The following is a 23056-nucleotide window of genomic DNA, read 5'->3' as shown; positions in this document are numbered from 1 at the left end:
ATTGAGCGAAGGGGAAGAAGGGGGCGGTCATCATAAATACAAACTCTGGAACTTCCCGTCATCCTTCACTTGGCAGGAGGCGATCGATAAACAATGACATCACACGCGGGAGGGAGGGAGGGGGGGAGGAAAAAAATATGGAAGCGATCAATTATCGGCATTATAATTCAAGTCCTTGTTTGCAAACATCGGGGGCCTCATTGATCGGACGCCTCGCGTTTCAGCCGCCCATCATTGACTTGTTAAAACCATGATTCCTCATCATCAGAGGGGTTAGCGTGGATAGCAACGATCGCTAATTATCAAACCTCAGGGTTTTTTTTTTTTTACGGGGAACAGCGAGTTCCGAGGAAAAAAAAAACAAAAAAACAAACTGCATGCACGACTTCTCCAGAAGGTACATCAAGACACCGCAATCTGGGGCAGTTAGCCTTAATTTTCCGAGATCAATGCATAACTAGGCGCCTCTCTATATGGGGTCCGTGCTTGGCCGGGCTGCCGAGGCGAGCGGCGTCGGCCCGGAGACCCTTCGCTAATTACCGGAGTGTTCGCCGCTCTGCTGGATAGCATTTGTAGCATTTTGGGATCATATCCCGGCATTGCTGCGCTTTGCGTTCGACTGATAAACAAGACATTAAGATTAAAGACATTCTAAAGAGTCGGTAATAGAGCGCCTCGCGGAAAAGGGGAAAAACAGCGTAATTGTCGGCATTAGAAGCCACTCATGCTCTCCTAGAATATGGAGTGTATAAGACGGCGCTCCGCTTTGATAGCGATCTGTTTGGTCACACTCTCTGTGCCAGCTGTCAGCCCGGCTCCACTGCTGCGATTTAATTAGTCTGTTTGTGTCCTTTCTAATAATAAAGGGCTCCGGGTGGAAGGACACATCCAACAAGCTAGCGACGTGCTCCCGACCTTCCTAGCTGGTTAGGGTTGGCCACCCGTCCCTTGATCTACGGGACCGACCCCCCGTCTTCCACCTGTAAATGAAGCGTCCCGTGTTGAAACCTGGTGCAGGTTCGCGGTGCGGCCCGTATTTACGAGGCGCCTCGAATGCACCACGCTGCTTTTTGTGGAGAGACTTCTTCCGTGTCGCTGATGCTAGTAGAATCGGACCAAAAATTCTTGAATAGGTAGTTTTTCTAGGGTGGCATGATACGTCTAAGAAGGTCATTTTTCAAAATAAAAGTTTAATTTTCTTGTTTCATACACTAGTAATCAGTCTTATTCTATTGTCTCTTATTTAGTTTAACTTTTGATTTGGTTAAACATTTATTTATGCTGTGTTTATTTATTTTTCTTATTTTTTAAATTTGATTTATTTATTTAGGCACCAAGCTTGTGTATAAAAAGTTTTTTTTTTTTTATGAAAAATTGCTGTATTGCGGTGGCTAATTGGAAAAAAACAATTTCCCGAAGGTTATACCTTAACCTAAACCTAAAGCAGCACTACACAATACTAAACCAATTTTCTCAACTTGTCTAAAGGTTTTTTTTGGGGGGGGGTTTTTTGTCTTTGATACAAAATTGTATGTATATTATCTTTCATCAATGTTTCAATGGATGGTTTCTCCGTGAAATTTGGCCATTGTGTAGTTTTCTCTAGTCTTATTCCATCTGAACTATATAATCAGGGTTTTAAACTGATATTGTTCAAAGATTGAATCTATTTCTCAGTCTAGGACTCATAAAACAAACTAATAAATAAAATAAAAGACCTTCAAATATCAACTCACAGCCCTTAACTGACCCATGGGCTGCAAATGTAACTTTCAAGGTAAAACAGGTCTTGAAAACTGAAGCGTCCTCTTCCTGTGTTTACTCTTGAGCAGCTGCTTAGTTTACCTAATTGAGGGCCTGCTCGACAATCTATCAGCCATGAATGGTGGCAACCCCTTTTTTTTTTCTGCAGGTGGCCCAGCGAGGCTAAATGTGGGCCATGATGGAAGACGGGGACAACTTCCTGCTCGTTCAGACAGAACAATGGCCCCTGGGCTCTGATCTAGTATCACTCCCTACTCAATGCTAACCCTAACCATTAGGGGATAAAGCACATACTGACCTGATATGAGTGTCTGGGGGCAACTTCATCCATCTTCCTCTCTAGCTCTCTTGTGGGAGCTTTTGTCAGCGCGAAGCCTCTCGAAAAGAGACCGGTAGCCATGGGCTGAAAGGAATTCATTTTACGGACATATCATAACAGCACTTCCACGGCATTATTGTCCCGCCTGATTTACGTGATCCTAGCCCCGGCGTCCGCCAACATCCAAGTGTTTTTTTTTTTAAGACGCTGAGAGTGACGTTTGGAAGACCCGACAGTCGAAAGAGCTTGATGGTTCCCCCTCAGTCTCCGGCTCTCTCTTGGGGCTCCGGCCCTCGCCCCGTCTCTCTATTAGTCTGCCGGGGCTCCCGGGAGCCCAGGTGACAGATAAGTGAGGAACGCCACACACATTTTTAATAGACGTTTCAAAAGATAAACCTGATAATCATTTTTTTTTTTTAATGAAGTCAAATGTCCTCGTTCTAATTCCGGTTGCGTCTCTTGAATATGCATGATGAGGGGGGGGAAATTGTACGACACACAAACTGCACAAATAAATTGCAATAACAAGAGACAGGGGTGTAAGGTAATATTATTTCCACAATGATCCAGTTTTATCGTATTTGAGTGGCAGCCCAGTTTCCTTTCCCGGAGAGAAAAGGGAACGACACGCCAGGACAAACATTGTGTCAGAGAAATATTTGTTTGATTGTCTCTTGCGGTTAGTGCAGCAAAGCAGCGACGGAGCTATAAAAAAACAACTGACCAGTCGACTTGTCACCCTTCATCAGCATTAGGCCTCGTTCTTCATTAATTGGATAGATTAATTTGGAGCGCCTTGATGCGGCGGTGATGCATGCGTTGGGCTGTCCCCTCCTCACTATTCTCTGTCACGTCGAATTTAGCCAGGAGAGGGGTTGACCTTTGAAAGTGAAGAGATCAACGCAATCTGAAAAGACAATGTCACTTGGTGTAAATGTGATATATGTAATAAATGACATCCAACCTTTCAGCGATGATCAGCTTTTCGCAGGTCGTTGCTAATGTGAAATATGCTCGCCGCGTTTTTTTTCCTCTCTTCCAAGTCGCAGATGCAGGCTAAGATGGTAGAAAAACATTAGCGGCTGGATGTGTCTCGTCTCGGCCCGCGATGGTGTTTTTTTAAGAGGGACGCATTAGCGTGCGGTAATAATACTACAGTGTAATGACGACACAGTGATGACAACAACTCGCTGTGATTATATTGTTAAAACATCGCCGTAATGAGGAGAATCACGGAGCGTTCTGTCTGATGGAGATATTTGACGAGGATCTCGAGGCGTCTGTTCTTGCTGGTAATTTAACTACCCTTGACGAAATCAAAGAATCACGCACATGCTTGTGGAAAATGAAGAGGTGCGCTGGAAAAAAAACATAGACTGGAAGCTAAATAAAGCTTGTTTACTGAGGAGAACAGCAGAGACAAAGAGCAAAAGCACTTTCATGGTGCATACCTCTGCCAAGGAGCTCATTTGACTTTAGAAAAACATAACATACATTCAAGTAAACAGAATAATATGAAGATACAGCAGGTGTTGTCTCATGGAGCGGGAATCAATCACAAGTTGCTTGAGTGGTAAAGTTTTAATACAATAGTCAAATGAAGAATTACAAAATTTTTGTCAGAAGAATGACATCAGAGCTGATTTATTTTAGTGATTTTATATTATTAATCTGAGGAGCAGCAGTAAGAAGCCATACAAGTGAATTAGGATTGTTTTTTTGTTGTATTTCTTTCTAAAACACAGATGGAACTATGGTGACTTACCCTAATATTACCAGACCATTGGACATTTTTATCAAATCCATAAAAATAATAATAATAATGATTTATTCCACGGATGGAGAAACTATAACCTCTGTCACTCTCAAAAAATCTCATATTCTCTTGAGAAAACGACATCGAAACTGAAACTCACTTCTGTTAAATAGATTTTTAAATGTTTTTCTTTATTAAATTTAACTTTTAATATAATATTAAAGATACATGAAACATGTATTTGTTTAAAAAAGTCCTGATTTGCTGATATGTTCAAATTAGAAACATGAAATGCTGAAAATAAAAGGTTATTTTTTCCAATCGTCTCACAGAAATTAGCCATATTGTCCCCAAACAGCAAGTAGTGTAATCTGGTGGGTTTTGCATAAGAGAAAACCATACAAATTAATGGGGTTTTTTCACAAAAAATATGTAGTCTGTTTTGCATAAACACAATTTAAGACATAAACAATGATTTTGAAAAAATGTTCTTCAGGTTCTTCCTGAAGCTGAAGCCACATTAGAATAAACATAAATATATATTTTGTTGAAACATGAAAAGTTAAAAAAGCCATTTAAAGCATTAACTAAAGTCTTGTCTTAATCATAAAAAAAAAACGGTCCAAAAACCTTGAGTTTGACATTTAAAAAAAACAAAAATTGATTCTGAATCTGAAGAGATATTTCTTCTGTCGAATCAATTTTGGAGATTGTGGCTGTAAAATTCAATAATTAGTACAACGTCAAAGAGATGTCACATAATGTCATTATAAAACAAAACCCAGCATATTTTAATTCCCTGATGGTGTTATCCAAATCAAGAGGAGAAAATAGAGCTCAAGGACAACATGAATCACACCTGCTGGTACTTGGAAAGCAATTTCTTTCAGCTCAGAGACTTCTTAAATAGGTTATGTACTTAACCAGTAATATTCCAATCACACAGAATGACACAATGACATTCTCTAATCACTCACTTCTGATTCACTTTGCAACGCTCCAGATCAGGTCACCGTAATATAGGAGCGTCTCCTCAATGTGCGACACAGTCTCCAGTTGTGTTGTAGAAAAAGTGTGTTTTTTTTTAGTTTTTTTAAATATCTATAATGATCCGGTGACCACATGGAAAAAAAAAAGACCCCGTCCAGCTCGGTGATATGACAGCGGCGCTCGCCCGTGATTGATAATCCTCGTCAATATATTTCATTTCAGGAACCGTAGTCAAATGACAACTGCTTGTCATTGACTGAAAGCAATCTTTTTAAAAGGGGGGAGCCTTTGCTAAGTATCAGATGAAAATGATTCCTCTGTCTGCTTGGGTGTCACTGCCTGCAGGAGCTTTATTGATTGGGCTTGAATATATTGCAGCCGCAGTAGAAACAGCTGCGAGGAATATCTCCCTTCCAAAAAAAAAAAACGCCTCCGTCCACGGATGCTTTCCCCCTCAGATCTGGCCGTGACAATCCAAGTGTTTATCGAGGGTTGATGTGTCACAAACGTAAAGCGAGGAACCGGAATCGTCCCCCGAAAAAAAGCCGGGGGGCCCGCCATTGTCTCCACCCGCCCCGTTGCATCAAGCACAAAAGATGTTGGCATTGGTTGGTAAAGGTCATTTACTGTAATGAGATTTGCCACATGCAAGCATATGGCTTGATTATGGCCGTGTTCGTTAACATTTCCAGCAAAGAGACAAACAGACAGCTAAAGGAGGGGGTGGTCTAGGGGGGGGCGGCGGCAAACGTGTTTAGCATTTTCTCCTCAAAGATAGCAAGTTTTTTTTCCTGTCACCGCCCGTGATTGATCTTTCAATTTTCGCAAAAGAATGCGCCGCTATTACGGCTGAAGATTTTTAAATTATCCTATAAAGAAAAAAAAAAAAGAAGTTCTTTAGATTTGACATACTTAATGGACAAACACCTCCGATGGTCCTCCTTGATAATTTCTCCCACATGTTCCGCTCCGGTGCGTGTGAAGCAATTATTGTTACCTCATCAAACCAGAAATGTTTCCTTATCGTGGCTCCGTCCGACATCGCCTCGCACGAAGAAGTCTTTTGTCCGGCACCGATCATTCGAAAGGCGCATCTTTTTATCCCCGCCATGCTGAACACATTTAGCTTGTTGACGGGAATGAGCTGGAAATGAATCCGACCATCATGAGTCTGCAGTTTGTATTGTTTGCATGTGTGTGTTTTGAGTCTAAAACAAAGCTGGGCAACGTGTGTAGTTAGTAGTGATGGTCTGGTGAAGCTTCATGAAGCAGTGTCATGTTGTTTGGAGGTCAGTAGGTGGCGCCATCAGTTTAAAAATGATGTTTCATTATAACACTTGTTCAAAACATGAAAATAGTGCAGAGACCGCCATCTAGTGGTCTCTGAAAATACTGACACTGCTTCATGAAGCTTCATCTGACTATCACTAGTAATTTGGTTTATTTTTGATGTCTTCCTTTTTTACTTGTGTTTTTTAATTATTTTTTTTAATTTTATTTTAGCCAGAAAACTAGTGAAGGGTTGATGAAGCTTCATGAAACAGTGTCATGTTCTTTAGAGGTCAGTAGGTGGCGCCATCAGTTTAAAAAGGATGTGATGTTTCATTAGAACAGTTGTTCAAAACAAAGTAGTGCAGAGACCGCCATCTAGTGGACTCTGACAATAATGACACTGCTTCATGAAGCTTCATCACTACTGAAGGCCCCTCACAACCATCACGGTATATAATGTGGCCCCTGTGAAAATGTTGGTCTAGACCAATGTTTTCTACTTATTTAGTAGCAATGGGTCGGTGAGGCCTCATGAAACAGCTGTTTAGTGAAGACACTGTATCATGACATCTGTGAAAATGATGCGAGGTTTCATTGGATTAGTAGCAGAGAGTGCCATCTAGTGGCCTTTCAAAGTTGAGACAATGTATCATGATACAGTGTTGCAGAGCTGTTTCATGAGGCCTCTTCAACCCAACACACTAACCTTAACTTTAATCTAGTCTACCTTAAGATTCATTGTTGCAGTACAATATGGGAGTGATAGTTGCGACACGTTTTTAGTGACGATGCAGAGGATTCATCGACAAGTTGCATCCAACGACGATTGTGATTATTATTTTTGTCAAATGAAAGAAAGGGTTTACAAATCTGCCAATCCAATATGTTGACCTTACATGCACCACTTGAGATGCAGCCCAAGGTTGTTTTCTTGCAGGGGGGAATGAGTATCTACTTGGGGCGCAGGTGTGAACACATTTCTAGGGGTCATCATAGACCGCAAATGGCTTTTCCATAACACTTTGATTTTGAAAAAACATGGGATGAATGATTCTAAATTGGAGTGGGCCTGACATGTTTGGCCAACAGATGAAGGATAACTCAAACACGCGAATTATAAACAAATAGTGCTAGCTTAATCAAAACAACACAAGATGAAGGAAGGCTGTACGGCTAATTCTGAAGATTTACGTCCTGGCGTCTGCAGCGATGACTCGGATTACAACAGGAAGTCTCTCGAGATGCCGAGACCCGACAATAACCCGTAAGAAAGTGACGGTAAAAACACCTTAACATCAAAGCCAGCTCATCAAAATCCGATGTTTCCTTGGATGGCTCTCGACCCTGTAGTTCAACCACATCAATTTATCTCAAGGACGTATTTTAAGAACTCATTTCAAAGAATGGTCATATACCCCAAGAATGCAAGACCCCCGTTTTTTCGCCCTTTGATGTCTTAATAATCCCCATCCATACAGCGCACCTCTCATTGATTGTTTATGTGAATGTTTGTAAGTGCAAATTTAACAAAAGCAAGATGTTTTCGCTTTATTACCGGCGTCGACCAAAACAAACGGTTTTGGGAAAAGTTCATTCGGTGACATTGAAAGGGGGTCCGTGGGTAGCTACATCAAAGCCCGGGTACCTTCCTCTCTCTCCCCTTGTTTTAATGAGAAACAGAACTCACCAGGCTTGACTGAACCTGCCATCTGTGTGTTTTTTCTCCTTGTTTGTGTGCGTTCGTAAGCTCGTGTAAAAAAAAAAAAAGTGGGCGCAAACGGCTCCAGACAGCGTATTTATAGAGGCCGCGGCTCATGTTTGATCTAATGGCTATAAGGCTTCCTCCATCTCGCGTGGCAGCTCCCTCAGATTGTGCCGGAGATTAACAGTTATAGTAAAGATGAATCGCTGATTAGCGCGACGGAACGTCTCGCCGCGTGACAGACACTTTTTCACGAGCCGTTCATTTCCTTTTTTTTTTTCCTGGGGTGGTGGTGGTGTGCAGGGGTCCTTGATACCACCACAACAAAGGCATGTGCGTGCACCGGCGTCTCACCTTTTGTTGCAGGACTACATACACGACATGGGGGCATTTTTACAAGCGCAATTAAAGGGGGCCGAGGAGATTGTTCTAGCGGCGGACGTCTGCGCTCCGTCTATTTACCCGCCTGACTGGAAACGGCCCTTTTCGGTTTGACAGATCAGAAGAAATGTTTGGAAAACCAAAAAAAAAGAAAAGGGGGGCTTAGCGAACGAGCAAATCAGCCCCCTTTGTCTTTTTCAATTCAAATCAGGATAAACCGGGAATGTTTGTTTGACAACAGCGTTCACATCCATTGTTTCCGAGCCTCCCAAACAAAGACAGATAGGCTTTAAACAAGTCATTTAATTAGCGCCCCGGATCTCCGGCTTTGCCCCGCAACCAACCAATTATACATTCCTGCGGCAGGTCCTATTTCACAGATCCAGCCCTTGTCTCTTACAGTACATCTCTCCTCCTTTTTCCATTTAAGAGAAGGTAAATAGCCCCAGACAGACAACTTCATTAGCCAGCGTCTGAAGAGCGCGGGGCAGATTGTCGCTTAAATAGTGCGCTTTTACTGCAGGCCTCGGTCGGCGACCTCCGATCAATTACAGCTGACATTATTGTTGGAGCTTTTTTTTTCCTGGTCAGACGGAGTAAGGGGAAGGAAAAAAAAAAAAAAACGAGATCAGGCTTGAGCCTTGGCCGGAAATGTAATCTTCCCCCCTCTCTTTGATTCTTTCCCTCTACAAACAATAAATCATTCAGCTGAGGAGATAATAAAGTGCCAAGCAGGATCTAGTTTAATTTTTGTCAGGGGAAATCTGTCCACAACAGAGTTAAGGGGTGAAAGCTACCAGGATGCCGTTTTCCTCGACACAAAAAAAAAACAACAACCTCTGTTTCGATGAAGATTAACTGCGACACGAAGTAACCGCAGGTTGCATTCGTGTCACTTATATAAATCACTTCTCATTTTTTAATCATTTTAAAATCATTTCCTTTCCACTAAGCCGACGCAAAGTTATTCTAACAGCCTTTTAATCAGGTTGTTACCAAAGGCTGTTTTTTAATTCATTCAATTCATCCTCCGCGATTCAGATCTTTGCTCATCCAGGCGTGAACTCTGGAGCGCTCAGCAATATAATAGCTGAGCTGTTTGTATTGGTATTAAGTGATTTGTAGTTTTAATGATGGTAAATAGGAGTTCACCTTTGCCGGTCCCCCAGGCTCACTTCAGGTAAATTACTCTGAATGCATTGTTCATAAACGTCTGGAGAGAAGCTGGGGCTTGTGGGAATTTAGCTCTTGTCAGGTTCTGAAACGAGAGTCGAACAATAACTGACAAGTACGTTTCGGGTTATTACCTGATTAAATAGATGGTTTTGTGCAGAAAGAAAGTCATTTATTTTCCTGATCATTTTTACAAAAGCTTGCGTTTTGGTGTAAATATACATTTTTAATAAACTTGACGAGCACCTGCCAAAAAAATTAACTAACCAAAATAATCAAAAATTTAAATAGAGAATTGCATAAAATCATTAATCCATGAGAATAATCAGATAATAAAACTAATTTTAACTGCAACTTGTGTGATTGTAAGAAAAGTTCAAAATGTTTTAGTTTTTTTTCCCTATATTTATTTATTTACTGTGGAGTCTAATCAACATAGTTAGTTTAGTTTGTTTAATTGTGCATCTTTTATAAGCATTTAATACTATTTAAAAAAAACAACAACTTTGTTTTATGGTAAAAAATAGTATTATGTTTTCACTCAATATTAGTTCTTTAACTGTACTTTTTTTTAGCATTTGAAATATTATTAATAATAATAATAATAAATAATAAATATAAGTCATAACAATGAGCTCAATGAGACATGGGGTTGGGTTCTGGAACTCGCTCACACAACACAGAAAACATTGGGAAGAAAGGAAGCGTGTGATGCAGCGACAAACCTCTTGGATCCGTATCTGGAAAAACCAGGCAAATGCAACCATCTGTCACCAGTATCAACACCTACTTTGAAAACTGAAAATGAATACCGGGCTTTTTATCTGGTGGTTTTTTTTTCGGATTATGTTCAATTGTTTAAAGGAAATGCATCCCAAGTGCGCGTTTAAAGGGGAATAAAGCTCTAAGCACCCCCCGATATGTTCGCAGCAAGTGCTCTTGAATCGACTAACACCTCCTCACCTGGCTCCTTTCACCTCCTCCAAAAAGGGGATTTGATGGACTCCTATTGGCCCGTGGCACATTCCCCTACAGAGGCTTGAATAGGCCTTTATGAAGGAAACACAGATTTGGGATGGGGTGACATGAAAGGGGCAGGCCAGCCAGTGAAAGCGAGACTAATACCCCTCAGGGGCAAACAGAGGGGCAGTGTTTCCCCCTCTCCTCCGTCTGTCAGGTATCTGCGGACTTAGCGAAAACGTACTTACATCGTGAATCCGATGTTGGCTGAATGGGTTCAATGGCACAATACGTCTGGATTCGGCCTCTGGAGTGGCCTTGAAAGACGGATAGGTAGCCCGGACCTCTCCGTGTTGTCCTACAGTAAGTGCCCCTGCGATCGTGGGCCTCAGTGGTGTTTTTTAATTGAGTCCGGCCCGCTGAGTGGTAATTGATTCAGTCTGAGCTCCGGCCCCGTCGCTGATACAAGGTGCTGCTTGGCTTCCGCCTTTCTTTAATCCCCCCCCCCTCCTCTCCTGCTTTATATTGTTTGGGAATACTCACCAGCAAGAAACGGCATGCCATCTTTCTTATGGAAATGAATGCTCCCCTTCCAAGCGACGGAGAGAAGTGCTTCTCATGTCCTTTCATTTCTCAACCAGTGTCCTTCTCTTTAGAGGCTTTGCCATGCAGATCTCCTTGCCCTTTGGCTACTGATGTTTTGTCAGTGAAGTTGTTTTGTGGATCGGGCGCTCTGTAGAGTAGCGTCTTTCTTCCCGTCCTTCCATCGTTTTTTTTTTTTTAAATTTCAGTTTTCCTACCTTGAACCGAGCTGCCAAGAAAAGAAAAAAAAAATCAACAGAGACTCAATCAGATCCAATGAGTCTTTTCTTTAAAGCGTTTGAGTAGCGCAGGAATGAGAACAAACTGTTCACAGTCACTTTTGATCCTCCTGGTTCAAAGTCACCAGCCAGAAGAGGGGGAGCAGAGGGTGGCGCTGTGATTTTTTTTTTTGTTTTTTGGAAGGGGGGGTACAGGTACCTTAGTTTTGACCTTCTGTCTGCGTTTTTTTTTTTTTTGTCCTTTGAAAGTTTTTGGCTTGTTTCCATTAAAGCATCCGTGCAGAAACTTCTTCACGTTTACAAGTTGTTTTCTGGTTTAATTACAACCTCATGGGCTAGACTGTGACTCAACCTTGGTCATGATGAGCGTGCACGGAACCTGGCGTCAGGAAGTACCGACTATTGTTCTTTATTTTAGTTGTTTTAACTTGTGTATCAGCAGGTAACAGCTGGTTAATGCATAAGAAACTTAAATATCTGCTGTATTCTAATACTCTAAGTGACAAATCAATCCAGTATGGTATATTAGGAAATTGTTACCCATAAATAAATAATGAAAATCAACATCAAAAATAAGTAATATTAAGTAATTTGTAAAGTGCCTTTCTAGACCAGTGTCACAAAGCACTTGAACAATCAAAAGCAATACACGGTTAAAAATACATACAAATTTTAAAAACTCTAAAAGGCCAATATAACATAGAGACAAACACAGGAGTCCCAGAAAATCAGTGAAAAGCACAAATAAGAGGGTCTTAAGATGACTGTAAGGAGTCAGTAGATCATCAAACACAGAGCGAGAGGAAGATCGTTCCAAAGCTTAGGAGCAACAGCCTGGAAGGATTTCTCTTCTCTGGTCCTGAACCATGTTCAGGAACCATCAGTAGATCCACAGACCTCAGAGCCCGAGCTGGGGTGTAAGGCTGGATCAGATCACTGATGTAAGGAGGAGTCTGACCATGAATAGATCTGAAAATAGGAACCCGAATTTTAAAATTGATCCTGAAAGAAATTGGCAGCCAGTGAAGAGTTTTAAGGATCGGGGAAATGTGAGTTCTTCTACTTGAGCAGCAAACATCAATTTACAATAATATCTCCACTTTCATTGGTGTTTTTTCTACGAGTTGTTTCTGAATTCTGACACACTAACGCATGTTGAGCAAGGATGGTATTAAAGTGTAGCAACTTGGGGAGAACTAGATCGTGACTCAACAGCTTCACTTACTTAGTGTTGATTTCTATTTTTTTGAGCATTCATCTACAGTCAGCCTCGTGAAAATACTTGTCTGGGCAGATTTGAGGCTCTAGTTTCACCACTGAAATAAACAAATAAGGGAATATAATTTCAATTTTCATCAGTACCTTCATTATTGTTTTAAGCTTTTACTTTTGTATTTGTTTATTTTGTATTTGCTTTTACTTGAATAGATATAAAAATGTATTTGTAAAATATATATTTATATATCAATATCAGAAAGGGAGGCAAGTTTGTATGTTCTCCTCGCGTAGTGTGGGTTTACGCCGGGCACTCCGGTTTCCTCCCACAGTACAAAAACATACAGAGGTTAATTGGAAACTTTGGGAAATTGTACCTAGGAATGAGTGTGTGTGTGAATGGTTTTGTTTCTTTGTGTGTCCTGCGACAGACTGGTGTCCTGTCCAGGGTGTCCCCGGCCTCTCGCCCGTAGAATCTGTGATGGGCTCCAGGCCCGCAACCTTCCAAAGGCGATTAAGCGGTAAAGAAAATGAATGAATGAATGAATGAATGAATATCAACTGACACATTCATTAATATGGATAACATAAATACTTTAAAACATTTGAAAAAACAATTACAAAAGACGTGGACAAAACAAAGTTATCCAGCAACAGGACAGGAAGTCTTTGTCAAGACAGGAAAACAAATACACTAAAAACATATGTTTAATCATGCATAAACATTAGAGAAAACTTATTTAATCAAGTCTTCATTGACCTCTTTTATATTCTCTACTCTTCCTTTTAAATAGTCACTCGCTATTTTCTCACACTTTTGAATTATTCCCATCATATGTAATTCATCCAGGAATAATTCATGTTTTATAGCTGTGTAAACTTTAGTCTGTGTGTGTACTTCTATCTTTCTTTATCGTTATCCATTATTCAACTCCGTAGTAAAATATTTACGTGCTTACAGAGGATTAAATAGTTCCTTTGTCTCCGATTGTTTCGGGGCGTCTCATTGGTCGACAGCTGGAGTCGGCCGCCAGTGTTTTTCTCTCCTGTTGAAACTGTCAAGCAGCCAACGAGTTCTTCGTTGTGTGTTTGCAGGCCTGGAACTACCCTTCATGATGATGCCGCACCCTCTGATCCCGGTCAGCCTGCCCCCTGCCTCCGTCACCATGGCGATGAGCCAGATGAACCACCTCAGCACCATCGCCAACATGGCCGCCGCGGCCCAGGGTCAGAGTCTGCACCCCAGAATGGTCACCTCTGTCATAAAGGTACTCATCATATTAGTGCATCGTCAGAGGATTTCTCTTGTCCTTTTTGTGTTTTTTTAAATCCAGGTGCTTATTTTGGTTTCTGCTTCTGTCGATACTGGGGTTACAGGAACGGATCCCGTCCAGTCCGTCCCCGGCGCCGTCCTTAGAGGACAACCGGCGGCCAGGAAGTCACCCGTCGTCCCACCGCAGCAGCAGCGTGTCCAGCTCCCCAGCACATACAGAGAGCTCCTCGGACCGGATACGTACGTCATAGAATCAAAGATGGTCCCGCTTTCCATGCTAACTCACTGGGTTCTCTCACCAGCCGCTCACCACAACGGTCTGTCCATGAACCAGGCACTGCTGGGCTTGTCTCCGAACATTCCGCCCGGGCCTAAAGAAGGAGATCTGGCGCACGACATGAGCCACGAAGCCAAACGCATGCATGCCGACAAAGGTTAGTAGATCCTGTCTCCGGACATTTGACTTTTTGTGAGACAATTTCGCTTTTACTATGAATATAATCGGTTATTTCCGTAAAGGTTGTATGATTTAACATACAAGAAACTTATTTACTTCATTTTTTAACACATGAATTTATAATTACATCCTATGAAGGTAACAATATGAAGTTATACAAATCGTTATACAAATTATTTGTTCATTTATTTGAATTTTAGAAGTATTTTGGGGTTGTTTAGTTGCTGTGTTTTGTGTAATTATACAAATGTTAACACTGAAAACTCTTAAAGAGAGGGTGAGGAGAGAAGAGAGTGAATTCAAGCAGATTATAGACCTTAAAATTAAGGTAATTGTTGTTTAATATGTAATAAATATGGTATAAACATGATTGAAATTGCACCTACTTAAAATTTTTACTGCCCTTTTTACGGTTAACAAAATAAAATGAAATTAAGGAAATAATTCTTATAAAATAAATATTATATAAACATAATTTGCATTGAACCTACTTACATTTTCAAGGGTTTCTTTTCAACCCCTTTTCTGCCCCTTATTATTAAAAAAAATGGAGCTAAAATGATTTAAATGTTAGGATGTTTTTAATATGGTATGAATTTTATCAACATTGGACCTTTTTGATTTTTCAGGGGGTTACTTTTGCCCCCCTTTTACACCCTTGTAAAATTGAGATAGGAGCTGAAAATATAGAAATCATCCTCATTTAATATGTAATAAACATGGTATAAACGTCATTGAAATTGCACCTACTTGAATTTTCAAGGGTCACTTCTACCGCCCCCTTTTTTTGCCCCCTTGCAATTTACAAGAGGAACTAAAATTATGGAAATAGTTATTTATTATGTTTTAAATATGGTACAGAATCATTTAAATGTGACTGAAAAACATCCTGTTTTTAAATTTAATAAATAGGTCTCAAAAACCTGGAGAAACAATATCCAGTATCTGTCAGTGTTTAATTTTTTAACTTAAATGAGTCAAAACATCAGCTTTAAAAGCTGCTGGACTCTGCTGTATCATTTCTTTTTCACATATGTTGCCATTTTGCTGGTTTTCTTGTTACTTTGGCACGGAGGAAATGACGAATGTTGCCAACTAGTGGCCAGAGGTTTAATTGCAGCACACAAATGAACAAATGCCTTGAATATTTGATCAATTATATATTTTGATTCAATTAAAAAATAAAACATCAAATTATTGTCATTTATACACACACTATTGAACTATAAACCATAAAATTAATTAATTAAAATGAAAAGTTATTTAAAGGATTGATAAATAAATATCGATACAGTATCAGTAATAAAAATATTGTGATATATGTCGTTTTTCTTACACCCTTATATGTTAAACATATATTTTAAATTACATCAAAATGTGATGTACTTTAATTTTCATCACCTTGACTGTAAGTCAATATTCTACATGATTTTTTTGCTTCTAAATAAGGATTTAAGTTCAACCCTGACATGAAGTTTTAAAGAAAGTATATTTATATTCATGTGTTTTCCTAACTCTTCATGACACATTTAGAAATATGAGGATTCTTACGCTAACATCTATTTCCGTCCGGAGCACTCGAGTGAAAAAAGCAACACCACGCACATCTGGGTTGGTCTGGCGTTGCTCTGGGTGATGGTTGGTCTCAGTTGAAGTGAGGTGATAATGATATCAGAACCACTATGGAAATCATTGAGCTGCATGTTTCCCCGCCGGATAGTCTGACATGAAATCAGTATCAGACCTCCTCTCCAAAAGGGTGTGAAGCAGAGAATAGTTATAATTAGCCGGATCATGAGCAGAATTTATAGGTCAGGAAACTGTCTGTGCACGTGTCAGTGCTCATAATGTTAAGTGCTAAACGGGGATGGTGGAGAACTGCAGGGTGGGTCGAGATAAGGGCTTATGGTCAAGTCACGGAGGAGGAGGAGGAGGAGGGTCCTGGATGAACCAAACCATGTCCAGTTCAGTCTTTTCTCCATTTCTCCTCCTCCCAGCTGAGCGTGTGATCTCCTCACATATGGAGGTTATCTGGACTTATTTCTCTGCTCCTGATGGGATGTCAAGTAAACCATAATTTTCTCAAGTCATCTGATGGAATTCTGTTGGAATTTTTTTCTCATGAATGAAACTTTCCCATATTAATGAATCTATAGTCAAAGAAGAAAAGTACAAACATTTAAATGTTTTCTTTCGAGCAATCGAAAGCTTTTGCAGGCCTCGTGAAATCATTGTCTTTCAGCTTGAGTTTGACAAGTGAGTAAAGGAACGTCGTTGTTTTTCTTCCTCGTCACACTAAACATTTTAACACTCTTGTTCAAAGTGCATTTACACCCTTTCAAGGTCAGAGTACATTAGGATAATCATTGATGATTTTGAAAGCTAATCATTTTATTTGTGGTATTTTTTCTTTCTTTACTTTCTTTTTTTTGAGTATACATTGATCTCCAAAAAGATTTGATTGAGAATTGAGATCATATCTTTTAACAAAAGGTAAAAGAAATGTTATAAATTCACGGTTTGGGATATTAAGTTTTATTTTATTATATTATGAGTTAATTACACCTGATATTTAGCCTTATTATAATTTATCTATTTTACTTGTGTTTTGGACATTATTTCGTCTTTTCGCTACTTTTTTCTGGCTTGATGGCATCCCAACGCTCTCAGCGTTTTTTTTTTTTTATTAAACTTCACCTGATTTGTGTTTGCTTATTTTTACATAATTAAAAAAAGTCCAACCATACCAGCTAAAAACAGGATATTGCTCTTATCGTAAGTGTTTTAAACATCAAATCTATCTTTTCAACTGTAAAATAATTATGATCACTTAAAAATATATGCTAAATATTTAAAATACAATCCAGAATGGAGATTTAAAAGTTTGTTTTTCATCACGTTAAATTTTTCTTTGTTGAAACTTTAATATACTTATTATATATTCATTATTTTCAATAAATAAATAGAAGAAATACTGTATTCTAATGTTTTTACCCTTTTATAGTATTTCTTGAAAATAATTACATTAAATATTTTGAGGATTTATTTTGATAAAAGGTATATAAATACTATAAATTAACAGTTTGGGTTATTTATTTTATTACATTTAATTTAATAAGTCATGAGATAAATAACATGAATAAATAGCTCTTCATAAATTAGTACTAAATAAAAATTAGATAAAAATAAACGCTAAACATAAAAAAAAACAACATATTTTTTAAATCTTCAGAAGCAACTTTCACTTTCCGGAATGGAGATTTTAAAATAGGTTTCATTAAATTTTAAATACCATAAAAAAAATGCTGTAATCAGACGACCGAAGCGAGCCAGACAGCTCCAGCGTGAGTAAAAAGAAAAAGAGAGACGGACGAAAAGAGCAAAGCAAACAGGAACATTAACTGAACATTTGCTCCGTGGCAGGAATCCTACTTTGAGCCTCAAGTGCCTCCTCCGTACTCGGATAATCAACATAAATGGACTGTAATTTCTTCACAATATTGACGGAGAAAGCAAATGACCCCGCAATCTGCACAATCCAGGGCGGGGCGCCGCCGCCCCAGCTTCCACCTGCGGAGACAACCCCCGGCGCATTACCTCTCGGATTGTCAATTCCTAATATGTCACCGGACTTGATTGGGATTCAGAGCTACTCCGGCGCGTGCTCCCGAGGTCTCGGGCAGCGGGGAAAAAAAAAAACATTTTTGTAAAATAACCCATTAATGCAGAGGAGTGCAACTAAATTAGTTACCAATTTGCTGAGCATGAATTAATGAAGAGAGCTTCTCTCCGGCTCCCACAGTTGTAATTTTCATAATAACCCCGGACCTTTATTTGGCAGGTTGTTTAGTTTTTTCGTTTGAAGGTTTTCATTAGTCTAATGAGGACTGTGCAAGGGCGAGCAGTCAGCACAATTTACATGAGGAAGCTATCATAATAAATGAGGCAATTTGAATAACATGCACAGGTTTATGCAGCGAGATAAGAGAGATTGTGGCGGCCAGATTCTAACCATTACAACCAACTCATAACCAAAGTAATTCCAATAAAAGCTTTAAGTGAAGGGGGATAAAATTAATGATAGATACATTGAGCGGTAATGATATGATACATGATGCATTGGATTAATAAAACAAATGCATCTTGTTGTTAAAGGCTTCGGCAGCTTTGTTTATAGCCAGTTTCTTTTTTTTAATTAGGCTTGGATCAGTTTGTTACGATAAATGAGATAAGGTTTGATGATTCTACCTCACCGTGATCTTTATAATCCTGCCATCGTAATTCATCAACGACAATTCCCCCCCCCCAAAAAAAAAAATTTTTTTTAAAACCCTGGACACCTTTAAGAGCCAATCCTGATCATGTGATCTCAGCGGATGAAAGACAAAAGGCTGTTTGTTGTCGTCCCTAAAAAAGACGCTTTCTAAAGTTGAACGACCCATTGCACGGAACCAGATGGTACTTTTCCTTTTTATCCTTTTTTTTTTAGGGAGGGTTTGGCTGTCGATTGAACTTATTTCTTATCACTTTTTTTCCGCTTTTAAAGAAGCTTAAGATTAGGTAGAAAGAGAAGAAAAAAAGTGGAGAGCAAATGTTATCTCACATGTGACTAATTGAATTGCTTCAAACTCAAAAAAAAGTCTGTGGCGATAGCTTCCGACAAGCCTCTGTCTAGTGAAACAGCAGGTAGCTGGATTTTATTTTTTTTCTAAAAAGGTACGGAAGCCTTTGGCTGTAAACTCCGTTTGGACATCAAACGCTTGACATCGTTTTTATTTCCGCGGGGAAAAGGTGTTTGAAACACGAGCCATATGTATGTACATGGAAGTGTAAGTCTCTGTAAATACCATGTGGCAGTTAAAGCCTTTTGCCAACAACAAATTTCCTCCCTCTCTACGCAGGCCTCCCACTGCAGTTAAGCATGCCAGATCCTTTTTTTGAAAATTAATCGAAAAAAAGCCTGACGGAAGCGTCAAAAACGACCCACAGCAACTCAGTTTTTGTACCTTAGTGTAAAAGTGTGAAATTTGATCATGCATTTATTTCATTAAATTGCTGGATATTACATTACTTTAATACATAATACATTAATTTGGCCCTTCAAATATTGACATTGCTTGCTCATATAATGACTAGCAATATAGATCAATATAAATATATAATATAAATGCAATATAATAAGTATAAGGTAGGCCAAGTCACAGAGGCGGGATTAACATGCTAGCACCTGAAGAAGAGCCATTCGGTTTTGCTATACCGTAGTGATGGTCTGATGAAGCTTCATGAAGCAGTGTCGTTATTTTCCACTAGATGGCGGTCTCTGCACTATTATTTTAGTTTTGAACAACTGTTCTAATGAATCATCACATAATTTTTAACGTGGTGGCGCCACCTACTGACATCTAAACAACATGACACTGTTTCATGAAGCTTCATCAGCCCATTATTACTATACCGGCTGTACACAACTTCCTCGCATTGAGTAATGGTAGGATTATTTAAGTATCGATAACCAAAAAGAAAACCTTTGTAAGTGTTAAGTTTTAAATGTTTTTAACCCTTATCTCAGCGTCAAGGTGATTGAAGGCCTGAAAACAAATGTGTTTGTATTATCCCTTGTGTTGTCTCTGGGTCAAGGTCAATGACTTGCAATTCATATGTATTTATTAAAGCCAGTAAGGTCATTCATCTTGACCCAGAGATAAAACAAGGGATACTACAAACACATTTCTTTTCGGGCCTTCGGGTCATCTTGACCCAGAGATAACACAACGATTAAAATGCACATGTTGGTGACGATGCCTAAAATTCATTCATTTTAACAGGAATCTCTAAAAAAAAACATAGTTTCTCAGAACATTATCTTCCAATAAAGATATGATTCCTGAAATTAGGTACTTAAGATTCAATTTTATAGTCCTTCGGCAAAGAATCCATTGCCACACACTCGCTCCCCATTTAACCATTTAATTTCTCTCTCTAATGACCAAAAAAACAACTATCTAACCACCAAACCAAAGGAGATTGTAATTGTGTCCTAAAGTACAACCTGGAGTTGTTATTCATTGTCAGTCCCAAAATTAAAATTTCACTCATGTTCTGCTCACTTTCATGTCGACTAAGGGTTGGGATTATTTTCAAAGTTATAGTTTCAGAGTTATAGGCAAAATATATGTTCATTTTAATTTAGACAAGAGAAATTGTTCCTGGAAAAAAAAAAAAGTCTTTAGTTAGTAGATAATTTGTCCCTAAAAATCACTATTTACATTTTATTTTCTTAAGTCCTATCATACCAGCATATAAACAGGATGTCAATATTAATTGTCAAAAGAAACTGATCAAAAAAGTCCAGGATTGAAGTTTGTTATTGCAAATATAAATATTTCAAATTTATTGTTGAAGTTAAGAGTTTCTACCATGTTTTAAAGTGGATTAACATTCATCCTGGGAAAGAAAAACCCAGGGAAGAAGTAAAGGGCTTCAACACCAAAGATTCCTGCAAGGTCTAAAATGTCTATCAAGTCTTTGTCTCACCTTTGTTCTTTTTTGCTTTTTAACATTTTTGCCGACGCATGAATACTAATAAAGGTTTAGATGAGGCCAAAGTTTCTCTTGGTCTCCTCACGGACTAAATATTTCACTGACGTTGATGATATCGCAGCACAGAATCATTAAAAGTTTCATTTGTTCAGCGTAAGCTCCTTCTCTTCATCTCCCTGACTTTAATGCATAGTGTTTTGTTCCCGATGTCCTTGGCGTTGCGAGCTTCAAACACATGCTGACTACCTGACTTTCCCTAAGTCAGGAGGCAAGATCATTAGCCATCACGGCCCCCGAAATGTGACTTGGCAGACAATAATGCTTTATGATCAAACAACTTGTCAGTGCGTTTGCGTCGAAATGAAAGAGTGCAAAAAAAATAATTCAATAGAGGATCAATCACATTCCTTTTCCCTGGTCCATGTGAGAGAGAGATTGCTGATGGTGCAGAGAGGGGCTATTCCTCGAGGACACGCGAGTTCATTTGGATATTTGTTCTCCCCCTCATGAATGTTCCATTGCGTGACACCATCTCTTGCTAATCACATTTCCCTGAGAAAGAAAAAAAAAACGGTGGGGATGCTTTTAGGGACGTTGAAAAGAGAGAGGTTCTTTTTAATCTTTGAAATGCCTCAAAAGTGACAGAATGCTTTCTCCTGCCAAGATGTGAGCCTCGGATGGGGAGATAAATATGCTGTGGTCAGCTAAGTGTATCTAGTGAGCAGAGAGGCAAATTTAATAATGCATTATCATTCACTGGCGAAGGTGAAATCTCCCTGTCCATCAGAAAGCTGAGGCCTGTTTCATGTTACCCTTCACTGCAAATGAACAAGTGCTTTACTCAGCCATACCAGAGGTGCACGGTAGCCAGCGGCGCCCGGAGTGTATATATATTTTGCTCGCAACTCTGTCAAGAAACAACAGCTTCCGTAATCAAAAGAATCATCCGTCGGTCTTGACCGGGAGAGATTCATCATCACCGTCCCTGATAAAACACTTCCCACCGTAACCTTCTTTTTTTTGTAGTCCGAGGAAACACAAGGTGAGTTTTACATATCTGAGCATCTGCTATTATGTAGATCTGGGCATATTTACCCGGCCGCCCTTGGGCAACAGCAATAAACAATTATGAAGATTATGTTCGGGGGGAAAAAAATTTGTGATTCAAAACAATTGCGTATCTTCGCCGCGGCGACTGTAGCGGACAGATAAGGTTGACCCTGAGTATGTGTTTCTGTATTTTTTTTTTGTTGTTTCCCAGACATTCGGCGAGGCTTGTGTTTGTATAATTTAATATTTGCATGTAAACAGTAATTAAGCGATGGCCGCCCGACACGCCAGGGCCAGGGTCCCTGCCAAGGTAAACAGCGGCCCTACTAGTTCGCCACGGTTCATCATGTTTACAGACTTCCGGTACCTTGTATGCTCTTACTTGGCAGAGCCCGTAAAGCAAACGGCCCCCGTTTCGGACGGTATTGAATACAGTCAGTCTTATCGCCTTGGCAGTCTGCGAGCTGACTTGAGGACATTGTGAGTCAAACCTTTAAATTTTCACTCTGCGATAATTACGCCTCGATACTTGAGCTTTTATATCCTTTCACTGAGAAAGTAAATCATTCCTAATAAAGAGTGGGAGAATAGTGGGAGGAGGGTAAAAGTGCTTGAGGACTAATTCTCTCCTCTCCCTCCCTCTCTCTCTTCGCTCTCTATTCTGGGTTTTTTGAAAAGCCATTCTCTGAGTATTCTAGTCACCTTGACTTTGCAACTGCAGACGTAAAGTCTGTTGCTTATCCTGGCCTGTCAATTAGGTGTTTAAAAATTAATCTCTTTAACTGGAAAGCCCGCTCTTTCTCCCCGCCTGCAAATGAAGTGTTAAGGATTGACGCAATGCAAAGACAGCGTTGTAAATAATTCTATCAAAACAGATTCCCCGCATGTCGGACACGTCGCTGGCGTTTAAACCGCTTATATATGCCTGTGAAACCAGTAGTGTTGTTGGATTTGCATCCGCTTTTTTTTTTCCCGGGGAAAGTGTTTTCTAAGCCTTTAAAAGTTTACATTTCGTTTATTCCCCTTTGTTGTTTCATCTTATAAAAAGAGGATTCCTGTATTCCAGATGGGATTAGCGCCAGCCGGCTTTGACGCTCGCTCGGCAAACGGCAGAACAACTTCTCCCTGTTGGGTTGCGTTTTTTTTCCAAGGCAGTGACACCGATGTGCCCAATCCCCTCCCCAAACCCAGCATCGCTCTGATCTTACAGCGGGCTATCTGGCCAACCACACCGGGCTTATACTTGTCTTATTAAAACCCGGTGATTACCGGGGATTTTCCTCCCCGTTTGTTTGTTTGAATGCTTAATTATCAATATGTAATTGGCATATGTATTGTGATGCCGGGTGCACGTTCGGTGGCGTACTTCACTGGAATGCACAT

The 23056-nt window shown here is 39.7% G+C and overlaps 2 protein-coding genes across 2 annotated transcripts in view; both read left to right on the top strand.

Annotated features, from left to right (window-relative positions):
* The window catches only part of tbc1d4 (TBC1 domain family, member 4), a 343760-nt gene extending 325097 nt beyond the window's left edge, over window positions 1–18663 (top strand). The window contains exon 24 of the mRNA XM_087803677.1: window positions 18648–18663. The gene's annotated coding sequence lies outside the window, so the exon portion shown is untranslated. The remainder of the gene's footprint in view (window positions 1–18647) is intronic.
* Window positions 1–23056, top strand: part of dachd (dachshund d) — a 152321-nt gene that overhangs the window by 102349 nt on the left and 26916 nt on the right. The window contains exons 4-6 of the mRNA XM_087803680.1: window positions 13449–13622; window positions 13723–13866; window positions 13929–14060. Of these exons, the coding sequence (XP_087659806.1) occupies window positions 13449–13622; window positions 13723–13866; window positions 13929–14060 (450 nt within the window). The remainder of the gene's footprint in view (window positions 1–13448; window positions 13623–13722; window positions 13867–13928; window positions 14061–23056) is intronic.

Source organism: Callionymus lyra, chromosome 12 (genome assembly GCF_982586985.1).
Source record: "Callionymus lyra chromosome 12, fCalLyr1.hap1.1, whole genome shotgun sequence".
Taxonomy (NCBI): domain Eukaryota; kingdom Metazoa; phylum Chordata; class Actinopteri; order Syngnathiformes; family Callionymidae; genus Callionymus; species Callionymus lyra.
The sequence above is the reverse complement of the archived record's forward strand: the minus strand, read 5'-3'. Positions and strand labels throughout refer to the sequence as shown.